This window comes from Centruroides vittatus, unplaced genomic scaffold (genome assembly GCF_030686945.1).
Source record: "Centruroides vittatus isolate TY-2023 unplaced genomic scaffold, ASM3068694v2 contig_439, whole genome shotgun sequence".
Taxonomy (NCBI): Eukaryota; Metazoa; Arthropoda; class Arachnida; order Scorpiones; family Buthidae; genus Centruroides; species Centruroides vittatus.
The window spans coordinates 1,777,347-1,796,905 of NW_027122239.1; the positions used below are offsets into that span (position 1 = coordinate 1,777,347).

The window sequence follows — 19,559 nt, forward strand, 5'->3', positions numbered from 1 at the left end:
CATAACAACATAACTGCTTTCATTTAAAAAAAATTGGGTGGAGTTCAGATACGTACAGTGCATGTACCAAATTTTTGGGTGGAGTTTACTGATAGATAAAAGTAGCTCATTGTAATAATAATTGTAAATAATTACATGTTGCGTATGCATTGTTTCAATCAATACTCTGAATAGTTGAAGTTTATTCTGTTGTTGTCATTAGTTTTCAGAATTCAATCTTAATTTTTATGTATAATTATTAAAGTGAATTTGTAAGTCTTCTTTGGGAAGTTTGCATTGAAACTTTATTGTAACTTTACCCCTTAAACAGTTTGAGTAAATATCTAATAAATTTAATTTTAAATGATTCATCACAAATTAATAGTATTATCTGTTTGGCTTCTTATCTTTTCGTGATTCTGTTTTATGAATTAATATGGAGAATTAAATAATGAGTGTTTAAAAATATAACAATAGTATGAATGAATATTTGCTTTGGATATTAGTTTCTCAATATTTTTCTTAATGACTAGAACTTTTTCTTTGCTAAATTTTTAAATTAACATACAGGCATTTTTCAAAAGATGTAGTCTTTGAAAAATGCCTGCTTTAAAAACTCAATGAACATAAATTATTATTACACATTTTCATTTCTAATATAGAAAAATCAGGACTGAAGAGGGATTGGATGGACCCCAAAATGCATAACTTCCCAATACTCGACACCGGAAGATAGTCAATAACGTACCTCTATGCTACATATCTAGCGCGCATGCCTTATAGAACTTCACGGAGTTTTACGGATTCGAATTTCAAGTAATATTAGATCGTAACAACATTTTAACAGAAATTCGTCGCGACCCGAAGAAGAACCTCGGATGGTTCGAAAACGTTTGTCAAATCTTGTTTTTCATTCTCTAGATGATTAAATATGCACCGGTAACAGGTTCGTAGAGGTACGTTATTGCCCAAAATGCATTTCACTGCAAATGATATAAAATTAATAAAAGAATTACTATTTAAGCCTGGGGTTTACAAGTACTTTAAAATTTTGATAAATAAAAAGGTTATAGTTATCACAGAGAAAAATGAGTATACAAAAGATGTTTTGTATTGTTACTCTGATACAAAAATGGTTTTTTTTTTCTATATAGAAATTACTAGTTAATTTCTCCTTTAAGTAATCAAAAAAATATTCTGTATATCTATTCATATCTAAAGCACAAAACTATAATTCATATAACAATACAGATTTAAAAATAAACTGGCAGGAAATATAATAACAGGAAATGTTTTAACTTTTTTTTTTTAAGTTAAACTTTACAAAATCTTATTACAGCATATAAATTATGATTCTCAAGTTTAAAACAATAGATATTGTAATAGGTAATAAACTTTCAAGACAATGACTTAAATTTTCAAAATAACATGTTTTTAGAGATGCGATTTTTGGAAAAATTAAAAGTTTTGTAACAAACTAATTTTTGTTTAAAAAAAAAACTTATTAGCAAAAATTAAAATCAGACTGTATGAATTTTCCACTTTTCTGCGTATGAAATTACTACGCTTTCAATTTTTAATCTAAATATTTGCATTGGTTTTATTTGACAAACAGCAATATGGTAGTGAAATATGAAATTTTTCCCCAAATAAATAAGTTTAAAAATTTCCAACTTTATTTCCTAGAATTGAGAATAATACAGAAATCCATATTGGTTTTTTCACATAGCCAAATATTAAAATTTTTACGTATAGAAACAAACAGAAATTTAAAATAATACTCGATGCAAGAGTTTTCTGTAATTGAAGCTGGTCTAAAAAAATCAAATGTTTTTAGTTTTTACATGTACTAAAACATCTGACTACCTGTAAAGGCAGCATGGATTTCTAATTTGACAATATGGTGCTAAGAAGTTTAATAAGAATAATTAATTTTTTATATATTTCAAATAAATTCTTGTTTTGTAAACTAAAATATTTTATTATAATTTTTATAGCTGATATTGTTTGGGGTAAGTGATGTGTCAAATACAGTTAGTGTAATACAAGTGAAGAACAAAAAGTCAAATACTGATCTTATTTAACACTCCAGTTGTTTGTCTCTATATCAGATATATGTAAATATTTCTTAAACGATTGAAGTTATGTAATAATCATGTACAATTTACACATGACCTGTTTACGATTGATGATAAGGAAATTATACAACTAGAAAATCTTTACATTCCATTAACTCAAATGAACCATATTACTGTAAATTTATCAAATGATAAATTATAGTTGTTTCGCAGTAATTCATGATATAATATCTTTCTATAAAGAAAATATTTTAGAGTGAATATCATGTTTATTGTTAAAATTTCTTTTCCGATTTTTTTATGAATGAATATGCATTTCAGATTTAATATTTGACATATTATATATGAATTTGTTTTGTTGTAGTTAATTCTGATTGGCAATTTCCAAAATACATTTAAGAATTTAAAGGACAGTTCAATTATAACTTAGTAAAAATTAATGAAGATGATGATATTAATTATATTAAATATATAATATAATTAATATTATATATTATAATAATTTATATATATATATATATATATAATATATATATATATAAATATTATAATAAATAATTGTTAATTGTGGTATATATTAAATTTCTCAATGGGAAACTAACATAAATAAAATATTCAATCTTGTGTGGACTGCATTTAGCTTCTGTGTTAATTAGTGAATTTAATAAATCAAATTTGAGCAATTTTTTTTTAATTTCAGACAATTAAAATCAAATATCTTCTAAAAAATACATTTAACTATACTGTAATTCAGATATTTAAGAACTTTATCTTTAACTCAACAATGAAAATTAGATAGTACTTACCTATTGAAAAATGTTAAATAGTTATTACATTTTCAGCCGTAATTAAATATATTAATTTATTATTTTAACTACATTTATTTTATGGCTATTATTTTAAGACAAAGTAATGTGAGATTGCAAAATGTTTGGAAATGAGGATATTTTTTAGAACCTTTTACCATTCTAAATAATAAAAAGATTTACAAAGTCATAATATATTGAAGAGTAATTTATTATTATTAAATTATTTGTTATATAATTTGAACTAAAGGAGGAGAGTATGGCATTTTTAACTAAATATTTATTTTATCTTCATAAAGTTTTATTTAAATTATTAAAGTACTCTGAAATATGAAACTTTTTAAATTAATGTAAATTAGTGTGCTACTTTATGTAAATTTATGATTTTGATTTACCTTTTGCTTTAATTCATCTCCTGAAAATATAAATTAGTTGATCAAATTATAAAATGAAGCCACAAATAAAATTTATATTGTTGATTATTTTGGATTTCTAAAGTAGATACACCTGAATAATAGTGATATCTACAAATAGTTAGTATTGCATTTAATCTGTTGGAATCATAACAACACAGCTGAATAACTCCAAAGTAAAACATTAACAAAACACAACATTATCTCTAAGTCATTCATAGAAAGGCTGACTCTTCCTTGTAAAGAGGGAGGATGCAGTCTTAGATATTTTAAACTTGCACTACAAACAAAATACAGACAGTGCAAGGGAGTTTCTACAGAAAACAAGAAACACCATAATTACACGAAGCTCTAACTCTTGCAGAAAAAATATTACAGCATTAAACTTACAAAATACTGATCCAGATCTTACACAGTATACATATTCCCAGACAACAACGGGCAGTCCTGGGCTCAAGCTCCACATTAGATATCCTAATCTCAGCCAGAATCGTGTAAACAGAACTGTGTCAAGGTATGCCTCTCTGGAGAGACGATGATTCATGATTGCCATACAAGACCATGTCATAAATACAAAAAAACTAGAGAGAGCACATTTTAAAAGATACAGTACTCTCTTACAATATTTATAAACAAGATTTGTATCTTGCAGGAAACTATACTACACATTACATTGGATTGCAAGCTTTTAACACAAACTGACTACTTACATCAACATATACAAATAGCAAATATAATATATCAAAAGCTAGCACACAAATACAAACTATTACAAGTCCAGTAACCATACTAGAAATACAAACATCATCAGGCAATTATAGAAAACGAAGCACAGTAAAATTTTCTGTGTTTTCTATAACTCTGATTTTGTACTACTATTTACTTAATGTATTATAACAACAGAGAGACAACAAAGCTTTGACGTTCTGGATTTTGCTGAAATTTTAATAGTTTAGTACACATGTTCCACTAATGCAATAACATAACTCATTCCACTGTATCTTGGGTGTCTCTTTGCAAGCCATAATCAGACAAAACCATAACAACAGACTGTTAATAAACAAAACAAAATCACACATCATAGACACCCCTAACATACAAAACACATAAGAACTTACTCAAAGTAAAACTCCTGTGGATAACTTGGGTACTTGTTGTGCTTGTAGTCCTCTCTTGCACAGATGTCATACCACATACACTACAGAAAAATCTAGAAACATCGGGGTTTCACAACACATACATCACATTATAGAAAGCAGCCATACTAGACACATTTTGTGCAGTCGGGAAATTCTTAAACACAGATACATACATGAGCAGCGCATAAAACATTTTTTTTCTGTAACTATACCTTGACTCTGCACTAGTATTAACCAAGTATGATATGTTTCACAAACACCACAATAATAATGATAATAAATCTTGCATACTTATAAAAAAAAGATCACTTTTTGAATATTAAAAAAAAAATCAAAATAATTATTTTAAATTTTATTAATTTGAAAATTTGATTTTTTTATGGTTGTGAAAAAATGTTTAAATTTATCAATATTTTTGTTTGGTATTTTAAAATATGTAATTCATCACTGATTATAAAAATACTTTATATATTTTGACTATTATTTGTTGTGTTATGTTACGTTCTTTGTTATTTCGGATTTTTAACAGCGCAATATAATTATAGTATTACATATAACATTCTAATAGTTATCTCATGTAAAAGTTTATTTTAATGCACTATTATTAATCTCAGCTTAGTCGCTAGATTTAACCGGAGATAATTAAATTACTAGGCATCATTTGGGAGTGGGTTGGGCAAATTTTTTATTATAATATTTAAAAATATCAAAAATATACTAATAATCATCTTTTAGATTTTATTATTATTAACTATAGAATACAATTCTGCATTTTGACTTGTTTAAAAATTTATTTAAAAGCCTGGGCTATTTTAAATAAATTCCTGTTGTTTATTGAAGAAGTAATGCCTTATTCTGGTTGATATAAAGAAAATAAAATTAATTATTATTAATTTTAGAAAATTATTACTGTTAGAAAATAAAATTAATAATAATTAATTTTATTTTCTAACAGTGTAGAACGAAGAATGCAAATTCAAATCTAATGTTGGAAAGGAGTTGGCAGGCAAAATAGATCAGAAAGTCTCACATTAAAACATAAATATTTTAATATAAAAAGACATACTTGTTTCCAGAATAGTATACACAAGATAATTTTAGAAATCAATTAAATGAGAACAGTTTTCAAGTTTTATAAATGATCTTTTCAGTTAAACATTAATAAAATATGTAAGCAAACCTTTATTTATTCAAGCAATATCAATAATCTCCCTATGGACTCACAAAATTCCATTAATATTAACAAAACACTTAGCAAGATAATAATACACAAACACCTAATTACTTGCTGAGCTTGCTGATTTCTTTATTTTCTAACGTTTTCAACCTAATTTTTATAGGTCATCTTCAGGAAAAATTTATTACATTTCCAAATTCGAATATAACTTTCGAATGCTCGCGACACTTAAAACTTTTCGAATCTTTACAAATTTTAACGGTTTAAATAATAACGGATTAAACATTAAACCAACTACAAACACATTAAAATCATTGCTAATCAACAAACTAAATAAATAAATAAATAAATAAATATTGTATCAAAAATAGATTAAACTAGTTAATGCTGCCATGTCCTTTCTACGGGTTTTTTAATCCCATTTCTTTTTCTATTATGTATTTCCATGCCGTTGGAAGATTATTTGCGTCTTTTGCATTTAAACATTTGTTTTCCACCTTACTCTTATATATTTCTACTTTTTCCATCCCTAACGCAATCGTAGGTGAATGGACTGCCTTTACTATTCTCGCTTCATCCCATTTTACGTTCGCTCCTTCCTCTTGTCCCATGATCGCCAAAATGGTGTTATTGTGCCCTTTTTTTACATCATATTTGTGTTCTTTTATACGTGTTGCCAAATTACGTCTAGTTACTCCAATATATTCTTTTGTTACCGCTAATTGCTCGTTCTCAAATGGAATCTTATAAACCCCCGCCTTATCCTGCATTCTCATTGCGTCCTTATCATTTCTAAGTAATCTGTATATGCTTGGTGCTCTTTTATAAATCATTTTTGTGCCTTTATATCTACATAACTCTTCTATCACTCCTTCCATTTTTCTGTCGTACGTGAACTTGCTGATCCGATCCTCTCTATTAAATCCTCTGTGTCTATGCTGTTTGTAACTCTTAATTAACCCTCCTATTACGCTCTCTTTATAACCCAACTGTTTTGCCACTTTTTTAATTCTGTCAATCTCCTTAATTTGATCTCGTACATCTGTGCAATATACGTACGCCCTTTTAATAAGCGCTTTAAACGCTGCCATCTTATATTTGAACGGATCATTAGACCACGCCGGTATATATAGGGGCGCAAGCGTTGGTTTTAAATATACTGAAGTTTGTATATCTCCCCTTCTAAATTTTATATTTATGTCCAGAAAATGGAGCTGCGTACGGCTTTTTTGTTCCATTTTTAGCTGTAACCCATGCGGATTGTCATTCATAGCAATTAAAAAATCTCCAATCTTTCGTTCATCTTTCCAAATTATCAATACGTCATCCACATATCTTTTGTACATTACAATGTACTCCTCAAATGATCTTAGGATATCTTTTTCTAGTTGACGTACTACTAACTCGCATAGGAGTCCCGACATGGGACTTCCCATCGGGACACCTTTCTTTTGCTTGTATGTCACCCCATCAAATCCAAAAAATGATTGATAGCACATCAAATCCGCAAGTCCATTCAAGTCCTCAACATGCGCCGCCAACCCTGGATTATGCTCTATCAAAAATTCAGTAAGGGCATTGAAGCATGATGTTAGATTCACGGACGGGTACATGCTTTCATAATCCATTACCGTCCCCACCTCATCGTTCATTAAAGCCAACTCCTGCAACTCCTTTACTACCTTATTCGGATCATTCGCTACATACATATTTTCCACCATCTCCTCATATATGTACTTTTTTAATCTCTTCTCCAGTATAAAGGTTGGTGCATTGCATTTTTCAACTACCGGCCGAATCTCCTTGCCCTCCTTATGTGTTTTCGCGAACGCAAATATTCGTGGCATTCGGGGGTTAGGATTATGCGATCTTTTTAAGAATGGCAGGTACGTTGAGAGTGGTGTTCTTTCAAGCCGCTTAACCTGAAGGGAATGAAGGGAAAAGAAAGATTAAATATGAAGTTTACAAAGGAATGGATGGCAAGAGAGCAGCTAGTGTTAACAAAAGCGGATAAGACTAAACAAATGGTAATTATGAAAAGAGAAAGGTATAATGAAGCCATCAAGGATTATATTAGGAAGACGGAATGTGATATTGTGGATGAAAAGATTGTAACGGCAACGAACAACAAGGTTAAGCGGCTTGAAAGAACACCACTCTCAACGTACCTGCCATTCTTAAAAAGATCGCATAATCCTAACCCCCGAATGCCACGAATATTTGCGTTCGCGAAAACACATAAGGAGGGCAAGGAGATTCGGCCGGTAGTTGAAAAATGCAATGCACCAACCTTTATACTGGAGAAGAGATTAAAAAAGTACATATATGAGGAGATGGTGGAAAATATGTATGTAGCGAATGATCCGAATAAGGTAGTAAAGGAGTTGCAGGAGTTGGCTTTAATGAACGATGAGGTGGGGACGGTAATGGATTATGAAAGCATGTACCCGTCCGTGAATCTAACATCATGCTTCAATGCCCTTACTGAATTTTTGATAGAGCATAATCCAGGGTTGGCGGCGCATGTTGAGGACTTGAATGGACTTGCGGATTTGATGTGCTATCAATCATTTTTTGGATTTGATGGGGTGACATACAAGCAAAAGAAAGGTGTCCCGATGGGAAGTCCCATGTCGGGACTCCTATGCGAGTTAGTAGTACGTCAACTAGAAAAAGATATCCTAAGATCATTTGAGGAGTACATTGTAATGTACAAAAGATATGTGGATGACGTATTGATAATTTGGAAAGATGAACGAAAGATTGGAGATTTTTTAATTGCTATGAATGACAATCCGCATGGGTTACAGCTAAAAATGGAACAAAAAAGCCGTACGCAGCTCCATTTTCTGGACATAAATATAAAATTTAGAAGGGGAGATATACAAACTTCAGTATATTTAAAACCAACGCTTGCGCCCCTATATATACCGGCGTGGTCTAATGATCCGTTCAAATATAAGATGGCAGCGTTTAAAGCGCTTATTAAAAGGGCGTACGTATATTGCACAGATGTACGAGATCAAATTAAGGAGATTGACAGAATTAAAAAAGTGGCAAAACAGTTGGGTTATAAAGAGAGCGTAATAGGAGGGTTAATTAAGAGTTACAAACAGCATAGACACAGAGGATTTAATAGAGAGGATCGGATCAGCAAGTTCACGTACGACAGAAAAATGGAAGGAGTGATAGAAGAGTTATGTAGATATAAAGGCACAAAAATGATTTATAAAAGAGCACCAAGCATATACAGATTACTTAGAAATGATAAGGACGCAATGAGAATGCAGGATAAGGCGGGGGTTTATAAGATTCCATTTGAGAACGAGCAATTAGCGGTAACAAAAGAATATATTGGAGTAACTAGACGTAATTTGGCAACACGTATAAAAGAACACAAATATGATGTAAAAAAAGGGCACAATAACACCATTTTGGCGATCATGGGACAAGAGGAAGGAGCGAACGTAAAATGGGATGAAGCGAGAATAGTAAAGGCAGTCCATTCACCTACGATTGCGTTAGGGATGGAAAAAGTAGAAATATATAAGAGTAAGGTGGAAAACAAATGTTTAAATGCAAAAGACGCAAATAATCTTCCAACGGCATGGAAATACATAATAGAAAAAGAAATGGGATTAAAAAACCCGTAGAAAGGACATGGCAGCATTAACTAGTTTAATCTATTTTTGATACAATATTTATTTATTTATTTATTTATTTTGTTTGTTGATTAGTAATGATTTTAATGTGTTTGTAGTTGGTTTAATGTTTAATCCGTTATTATTTAAACCGTTAAAATTTGTAAAGATTCGAAAAGTTTTAAGTGTCGCGAGCATTCGAAAGCTTTATATTCGAATTTGGAAATGTAATAAATTTTTCCTGAAGATGACCTATAAAAATTAGGTTGAAAACGTTAGAAAATAAAGAAATCAGCAAGCTCAGCAAGTAATTAGGTGTTTGTGTATTATTATTGGTAAATCTGCTGAGGAAGTAAGGATTGTCACTTAGCAAGAATTAAGCGAACACATTATTTATACATTGCAGTTTGTATTACTGATATCATTTACATTTTTGTAGTTCTTGAAATGTTTTAATTAAACATAAACTGAGTAATTATATTTAAAATTGCTTTTTACAGAAGTTGGATTATAATTTTAACATTTAACTTGCTAACATTTTCAGACAACAGAAGAAGAATTATTTGGAAATCTTTCTCACAGTCCGTCTATGGATGAATTTTTAGAAATATTAGGGGAAAAAGTTAAATTGAAAGATTTCAAAGGGTATTTCATATTTTAAATTAACATTTTTGGCATAATAAATCTGCATGTAGAAAACTTTAATATAAATTTGTTTTAAGATTCCGAGGAGGGTTGGACACTCATTATGGTCAGACTGGCGAAGAATCTGTATATACTACTTTTCAAAATTGTGAAATCATGTTTCATGTTTCTACACTCTTACCTTTTACGGAAGGTGATGTACAACAGGTAAGTAATTGTAAGTTTTGCATGGCATGGCAGAATTGCAATTTTGTAATTTAAATTTACATTTTTTTTATAGTTACAAAGGAAACGTCATATTGGAAATGACATTGTTGCAATAGTTTTTCAAGAATCAAACACACCATTCATGCCTAGTATGGTAGCATCTCATTTCCTGCATGCGTATATAGTTGTTCAAGTTTTAGATTCGCAGAATCCGAGAAAGTAAGCATTTTTTTTATGCTTTAAATCATATCAATTAAATTAAACATTTTAAAAGTTAAAAGAAAATTGGAATTCTCTTGTCATTATTTTTACTTACAGATACAAAGTTTCTATAGCTGCAAGAGATGATGTACCATTTTTTGGTCCTACGCTACCAAATCCAGCAGTTTTCACAAAGGGTGCCCAATTTAGGGATTTTCTTTTAACAAAACTGATCAATGCAGAAAGTGCTTGTTACAAAGCAGATCGATTTTCTAAGTTAGAAGTATGAATTTTTATCATATTTTTATTTTAAAATTACTGCTACAATATTGATGATAACATTATAAAATTTAGTGTCGTACACGAGCTTCTCTGCTTCAATCCCTTCATGATAATTTACGTCAAAAAACTCAGGAGTTTTGTGGTCTTATATTGCCCACGGATAGCAAACCCGAAATTAACGGCAGTAGCACAAGATTCTTTGATTCCGTACGTAAAGCATTAAGTGGGAGAAGCAGAAGCCAGTCTGTAGAATCAAATTTGGCTAATGCTACACCAAAGCGCTCATCATCAAGCACTAGTAATAGCAGTTTGACAGGGACGCTCACGGGTGAAACGACACCAACAGTTAGTACTTTTATCTTTATAAATTCTGTTTAAAATTTAAATTTTTATTAAATTTGGTAAAATATTTTCAGACAATGCGAGCACAAAGTAGTAAGAGTTTGTACCAAAGATCACCCTCACAGAGTTCTGGAAACAGGTACCGATACATTCAATTATTAATTTAAAATGATAAAATTATAGAATTTTATCAACAATGTAACAATAACACATTTTTTTAGGGAAAACAATAATCGATGTAGTGATTCCATAAGTGTAAGTGCAGCTTCCCAAATTTGGGGAAGAGCAAACAGTACACCGGGGACACCTATATCAAGTCCCGATACTCCACCTCCTCTTCAACCACATGCTTCAGAATCTGATTCCTCTAGTCTAAATAGTCTGGAATTGGAACGTGGGTCATTATGTCATGAAGATTCTGATGTTATGTCTGATTGCTTATCGTCGGCTGAAGTATTGGCAGGTAACAAATATTACATTTACGAATATCATTTGATTAAAAATTATTAACAATTTTTCTTAATAAAGAAATGTTAGCAAATGTTTAAAATATATCTACGTTTATTCATCGATAGCTTTGAAATATCAGACTGAATCTTTGAAGCAAGAAATAGCAAAACTGAAGGGTGATAAATTGGATCTCTTAAAACAAAATGTTGTAAGTGAATTTTAATAATTCTGTAATGATCATATGTTATATTTTTTAAACTGATTATTTTAAATAAACATCACTTTTTGCTTAAAAAGACTGGCAACGTTCTAAAGCTGTTGGTTTTCTCTTATTTAACTTAAGTACACGAGCTTCTTTGCTTCAATCGCTTCGTGATAGTAATCTTAACAATTTAACACAACTTGTAGCTAAGAAAATAAGATTAAAATTAAATATCTTTTAAAATAGCTTTGCAAACAGTAAGTTTCAAGCCACTCCTAAATTATGCTGATTCATAATTCTTTCAGCTGGTTAATCTGATTTCAAAATACTTTACTGCTGGTAGCAATTTTTAATTTTGTTTTGCGAATAATGGTTTATATCTTAAATAAAAATGCCAAATTTGTTTAAATAATAAATATTTTGTATATGTAAGATTATATTTAGTTAGAAAATTATCATTTTAAGTTATGTCATATAGGACTAACATACAACAAAGCTTTAAGATGAACACTGTTGTTATTTATAATATAAAATTAATTTCAAGTTGAATATACTGAAATATTTAATCTCAATAACTAAATCATTCTTAAAAATTTGATCAATTATTTATTGATGTGTGATACGTAGCAGTAGAGACTGTGCGTAACATCTACCTATAGTACCAAATTACTTAATTTCTAGTTATTAATTGTAACAAAAAATAGCCCAATTAATTACAGCGATTGTTCGTTTTACTATTAATACATCAGGCTTTGGGATGCTTATTTATGATTAAACTTTGAGTCTATTATATTGAGTATATATTATAATAGCCTGTTTTGATTTTCTTTCTATCATTGCACAGGCATGATAGAATGTATGAATGTACTGTACAAAGGCTGTTTCTTTTTCAACCTCTGATGGTCCATAAACAAAGACAAATGTAAATAACAAAATGAATTTATTACCAAAAGTTAGGTACAAACATGGTTACTTTTCGACATAGACAAATGCCTCAATCTTCACGGTGATTATGTTGAAAAGTAACCATGTTTGTACCTAACTTTTGGTAATAAATTCATTTTGTTATTTACATTTGTCTTTGTTTTATGGACTATCGGAGGTTTTACAAGAAACAGCCCTCATACTTTGTGAAGTAGCTCTGCCCAGAGTGAAATCTTTTAAAAATATTAGAATATTTACAAAAATGGATGCAAATAAGTTTTCTATTAAAAATATATTGTATTCAGTGAGATATTCAAAATTATAAACTGATTTAAAATAAAAATTCTGAATTTTAAATAATTTTATTTTTCATATTTTGAAAATAATTTCAAAAATCTTTACAAGATTCACTTGTGAAAGGAATAAAATTAAGAAAGAAGAGACGACTAGCATTTGTGAAAATATTTAATGACTATGGCAGTGAACTGATTGGCAAGTCATATTCTGATCAACCCAATATTTAATGAGTTCTAGCTGGTTTTATTTTAATAACTGAGAGTAATATGATCAAATTTTCTGAGTGGTGTAGTAAATACATATTCAACTGTTTGATTTTGAAACAGATATTCATTAAGGAAGATTTTCGGCTTCATATTGAACTACCTTCAGCTTAAATACAAAAAATAGAATAGTTTTAGAATAAATTTAAAATTACTTTGGAAATGCTGGTGATTGATTAAATTTAAACTTGTTTTATTTGCTGCTATTCTTTAGTTTCATACATATTCAATCTTCAAAAAATTATTTTGGTTAATGTGAGCCTAGGTATACAAAATGGCGACCGTCGACAATAACCTAAACGCGCCTATATTTAAACTTTTTTAAAACATAAATTTTCTACTTACTTTTTCCCCTGCTTTTGGTTACTTTTCCTACTCTTGGACCAGAAACGAAAAATAAAAAAGTCATTATACTACCTATAAATTCAATCGATGCATGGACGAAGTGAATTATGAGATTCTATATATCAGTGGTTCAAACAAAATTTGCCTGTATTGTACATAAATTTTACTCCTCTTAAGAACTGCAGTCTTACGATTCACATCTCTTGCCTTTTCATCTACGATAGGCAGCGTCTCCGCAGAGGGTGGCACCTGCGATCCACGGCCGCCTAGCCTTCCATGTGTCATTCACATAGTCTTTCGGGTCAGAAATCACTATTACATATCCTTGGTTATGACAAATTTAACACATTTGCACACTTTAAACACACATTTGAACCACATATAAAGCCTTTACAAAATTTTTACCTCACTTACACAATGTTAACACACCTTTAATACGCTTTTATGACATCTAACACGCATTAAACACATTAAGGACATGTTTAACATGTTAATTACCATTGACAAACTTTCCTCCTCAAACTTTAGACTTCAAGTAAATTGTACAAACTTCAAAAAAACAGACACTTTTAAAAAATTAACAACATGCATAATCCGTCTACATCGTAACAAAAATTCGAAATTCACATTATTCCTCATGTTTCCTGAACGGAATTTTTGATGGATATTTGCATACGAAGGCATCATTACTATCAGCGCCATCTACATTTCTTTTCTAAAAACACTTGCCATTGAGGTTACTGGAAGTGCTGCCATTTTGTATACCTAGGCTCACATTAACCATTATTTTGATGATTAGATATGTATCTCCAAACTATAAGTGTGCTAAAAAGCCCAATACTCAACCAAATGAGCTAAAAATCTGCTATTACTAATGATTAGATACTAAGTAATTTGTACTAGAGGTAACTGTGTAATATAACCTTACATAGTGAGTAACTGCATAAAGTTAATCTAAATTTAAATACATCTGGAAGTGTGTTTGGGGTCTGGTGGCCTAACTGGCAAGTACAATGCATGATAAGTGGATGCTGCAGGTTCAAACCCTGCTCTGGGCTAGTTCTTTTCTTCCAGATAGTTCTAAATTATTTAATAAATTATAATTATTAATTTAGATAAGAAATGGCACCTAACATCTACCTCTAGTATCAAATTACTCAGCATCATTAATAATAGCGAATTTAGAGCCCAATTGTATAAGGCAATCGTTTAGTTGAGTATTCCCAAAATAATTTTTTGCTCTAAAACTTATTTCATGTTCTATTTTTTAAGCTATGTATTTAAGCTGAAGATGATTTTAACATGAGCCAAAATTATTCCTTTATTAATACACATCTGTTGGTTGCTGTATGTGACTGATCTTGTATGGATAGAAGTTGAGAACTTTCCACAAGACTTTCCACACTGTGGTATAATTCATATTTACTACTACTACCAGCAATGGTACCCTCTGTGCTGGTGGTGATTGCATTTGCAACATCTGTAATTGTCTCTTCTGGCACTGGTTTGTCCTCTGCTATACTGCACTGCTAGCAACCCTGTTTCTTCAAACTTCTGAATCATCGGTTTCAATGAATTAATTGACAGTGGATTTTTAGGCAAGTTTTCAAGGGTTCTAAACTCTCAGCATGTTTGGCTGATGAAAGTAAAATAACTTCACAAATAATGCATGTTGAGAACTGGTAATTGGAATGTCATTCTGACAGTTTTCATCCTTTTATAGCCAGAATTACTGACGTTGAGCAGTCAACATTGCCATGAACTTGCAGTAAAGGTTTTTACCAGCATGTTATGCAATTGCTTAGATCTTTAGGCTGCAACAGCACCACATTTTCTGTTAACTTTTGAAACTGCAATTTTTTGTGGACTCCTTCTTCCCATGTCTTTATTAATTTCTCCATCAAATTTATTACTATTCCAGTTGTTAGATCAAGCTACACAAGGCTTTAAATAGTGTCAGTTTAATTATGGTCACCCTATATGTTATAGGTATTATAATGTGAATAACTACGTGTAAATGATGATATATTTACAATAAAATAAAGGTCAGAATATACAGTTTGTTAGAACAAACTGTATAGTCTCACCTAGTTCTATGTGAAATAGAATCTGACAGAGTAAAATTCTATCTTACATAAAATGCATGCTTAAAAGAACACAAACTTTTGATAATAGTTATATTATCTTTTAGATTTTAAAATACTGGCATGAAACAGATTACTGAATTTGAATATGACCAGATCTTTGATTTTGACTGATTTGTTTTTAGAAGGAATCATGTCGCTTAATAGTACAGGATCTAGTACTAATTAATTATTACTAATACTTAGACAAGTAAATATTAATTACATTAACTACTAATACAGTCAAACCTCTCTATGATGATATTTAACAGAACAAGAAAAAATTTATTGTTATAGTGAGCATTTAAAAAAAAAAGAAAGTATCCTCTTCCTCATTTAACAATGTCAAACTACAAGTAGCTTCATTTCTATAAGTTAGCCAATGTTAGTACAGAAAACCAGTATTATTAGTTATATTGTAGAAATAATATGCAATAAAATATGCTAAACATCAAATTTCAAAATTAGTCAGAACCTGAATCCTTACTAGGGAAAAATGAACTAACTCTAAAATGTACTTTTTTAAGGAGCATGCTTTTAATAGTAAGACATTCCTGTACACTTTTATAAGAGAACTTTATTCTGTTAATGAAATTTAACATAACAATGTAGCTCCAAAAATTATATGTGGATTTCTTAGTGTTTCAAATTACACTAGTTCTAAAAGTAAGAAATCAGTCTGTAATGACATCTACTGACTGTAGCACTTCTATCGTGAACATTAAGAGTTAATATTTTAATTTCAAAAATGAGCAACAAACTAAAATTTAATTTACCGCATTATTATTATTGTAGTAGAGAAAGGGAAATGATGTATACATTAAAAGTACAGTAAAAACATGTATTGCTAAACAGAGATTTATCACAGTACAGGATATCATTTAATCGGGAGAAGTTTTATGTTAAACTAAAATAACTTACATAGCAAACTAACTGTATATCATTATATTGATCACCACTATACTGACACGTGACTGTACTTACAAGTACTTAAGTATTAGTAACATAATTTCTTCTAAAAAAAAAAAAAACGAGCAAGAATCAAGATATGAGTGCAATCTGTTTCATGCTAGTATTTTAACTCTAAAATATATTTACATTGTCATCAAATTATTGCTTATTTAAGCATGTTACCTTAGATAAGGTAAGATAAATATTTTCTTTTTCAGATTCTTAGTGTTATGATATTTTAATAGTTAATTTTTCGCAGTGGAAAAGAGTGTTTTTTATATATTCTTAAATGTATGCTGATTTTGCAATGAAATTCTCTGTATAATTAACTTTGGATCAAAAACTCTTAACTTCATATAATACCACACACAGGTAATGCAATATAAATGTGTAGTATATGAGTGAGTGTGTTCTGTAGAAATTTTATTTGAAAGTGTAGCAAAACTCAAACATTTAGTTTAATATACTAAGTTCCAAATATTCTAAATTAATGTCATTTCTTATACATTGCTAAAATAGTTCAAAGATTATCAGATTTAATATTTCTAACAAAAATATTAATAAATTTATTCATTGTGCAATAAGGATAAACATAAATGGAAGACACTGTTTCAAATAGGAAGATCTTAATAAATTATTAAGATTAAAATGTTTTAGGTCATCAACAAATAATGATTTTGATTCTGTCACTGCTAAAACCAACATCTAATCTATAAAACTTTAGAACTCTGTACCTACATAAATAGAAATAATTCATAATTTTGAACATTATTTTTATGCAAATCTAAAAGAAGGAAAATGTGGAAAATAGCAAATGTTCATTTTAAGTTAATTTGAAAACAAATACAGAATATTGTTCAATAAAGAATACTGATGCAAATTTTTATCATTTGAAATTGTTGATATATATATATTTGATCTACTGAGTTTAATTATTCACTTTAGAATGAAATAGAAATAATTTTACACCATTATATTTTGAGTTATATATTAAATCGCATTCAAATCTGATTACTACTCTCCCTCTCCTGTCAGAAATTTGACATTGCAGGGAATGTTTTTTAACTTTTTAATGGGCATCTGCAGTCTCTTTTGGTACTTCCAAGGCATCTGGCCTCATCCACAGAGGAATGGAATCCAACATATTCAGTTCACTCATGAAAATTTGAGCTATTCAGATTCAAAATTTGGGTCTCCCAAAATGACCTGTTATCATCCACTTCAGTTAGTTATTGCGTTACTAAATTAATAAGACAATTGTTTGAATGTTCAATAGTTAAAACAAGAAAAATTAAGATACTATGCCCATTTGATTGAACTATATATTTTAGTAAAGTCTAATTTTATGCTATTGATTAAATAAAAACTTAACATGAATGTAAAATTTGTACATTTACAAGAATTAAGTTTTACAAATATTTTCAGTTTGCATTCAAAACTGAAAATAAATAAGTATTCAAATCATAAATTTTAATAATATAATGCTTTTCTTTTCTATTTTTAATCCAAGGTATGTCAGAGAGAACTGAAAAAGTTAAAAGAGAAAGAAATGCGTCTGACGACAGACTTGTCTTTAGCGAGGAGAGAAATCGCTCGTCTTCACATCCAACTCGCAGAATTACATCCCTGTGTGGATCCCACAACAGTTTAATTAATCTGCAGCTTTTTCGTCAAGCTGTTAGTCCGCTATTATTGTGCGCCATTTTCATGTCGTTCATAAACTGTTTTGTTCTCATTTAAGATGACATGAAATGGTCTCGGAATTTTTGTGAACATCGTCTGAAGATATACTAAAGGAAGAATATTCCTGCCACCAAATTTTAGTTTTGGTAATACAAGCACATTAATTGTACAAAAAATTTCTTCAAAGAATACAAACAAATTGTTTATATATATAATGTAATTTAATAAAATGTCGGCAAAAGACCGCGGTTAACCGCAAGGTTAATAACTGCCTCGGCAGGTCGAAAAACTTTGAAATAAATTTGTACGGTTGCCGATCAGACCAAAGTTTCGTATGTATAGATAAAAAGAATAAAAACAAAGTAAATTCGGCAACCGAGACAAAATCATTCAGGGCAAATTTTTCTTTATTGGACAATGGTGAGATTATGCCAAAAAAATAACAAAAAACAAACGATGCCTGTTTATTACATGAGTATGCATACCAAAGTTATTCAATGATAGCAGCTGTTAAAATTTGTGAAAAATAGTTTTATAGTATAAATATATAAAAAAAATGATAAAAAAAAAAGTTGCTGTATTTGGTGCTTTAGTGTATGACGTTCTGCACATCAGAAATGTTGGTAAATGAACCCGGTTGATCCTCAACTACAATCAATGTTATTTATTAAGCATTTAGAGAAACCGTTTAATGTATCATAACAAAAAAGAAATCTCTTAGAATCTATTTGGTTATCAGTTAAGAGTATCTGATAACAATATAGAATAACAAGAGAAATAAGACATTCCAAGTGAGATTGCATTTTCTGGTGCAAACTTGTTAGTGATTAATAAAGCTTGTCTACTATGTTTAGATGTCATTTTCATTTATTGTTTTGCAGTCTTTAAGAATTTAAATTTAAACATTCTTATTTAAAAGTTAAAAATGTTTCAAGATTTTTTTTGGATTAAAATTTCCTTTTTGGTACTGCAACTCATCTGGAAAAATTCATTTTAGTTTGTCTGGAATTTCTTTTAGTTTAAGATAAAAATATCTTTTAAATATACAATGTCATATGTTCAGCATTGTGGTTACACTATACATTTATTTTCACAAAGTCCCTTTGATATTAAATTTGTTGAGAGATTCAATATATAATATATACAATGGACAGGATGTGGATAGGATTTGGGAGTGTACCTTACATGACCTGACTTCCCAAATTTCCATTATACTAAAATAAATTAACATATATGTTAAATGGAATTGAGAAATTCTTTTTTACAATAGTTGAAATCTCGTAAATTGTAAGATCTTTAATGATGATAAATTGTCAGCATAGATGATTGGAAGGAGCCTGTTTATCATTTCTAACATGCATAGAGATTTCTGCAGCTTTGTCCACTGAACACTGTTCATTGGATAAGCTAG

The 19,559-nt window shown here is 29.7% G+C and overlaps 1 protein-coding gene across 4 annotated transcripts in view; it reads left to right on the plus strand.

Annotated features, from left to right (window-relative positions):
- The window catches only part of RapGAP1 (Rap GTPase activating protein 1), a 62,847-nt gene extending 43,846 nt beyond the window's left edge, over positions 1-19,001 (plus strand). For all 4 annotated transcript variants that reach the window (XM_067272435.1, XM_067272437.1, XM_067272436.1 and 1 more), the window contains 9 exons: positions 9,778-9,878; positions 9,956-10,085; positions 10,159-10,304; positions 10,404-10,569; positions 10,641-10,913; positions 10,985-11,049; positions 11,132-11,373; positions 11,486-11,568; positions 17,976-19,001. In XM_067272435.1, the coding sequence (XP_067128536.1) occupies positions 9,778-9,878; positions 9,956-10,085; positions 10,159-10,304; positions 10,404-10,569; positions 10,641-10,913; positions 10,985-11,049; positions 11,132-11,373; positions 11,486-11,568; positions 17,976-18,116 (1,347 nt within the window). In that variant the 3' untranslated portion in view covers positions 18,117-19,001. The remainder of the gene's footprint in view (positions 1-9,777; positions 9,879-9,955; positions 10,086-10,158; positions 10,305-10,403; positions 10,570-10,640; positions 10,914-10,984; positions 11,050-11,131; positions 11,374-11,485; positions 11,569-17,975) is intronic.
- Positions 19,002-19,559: the final 558 nt, after the last annotated feature.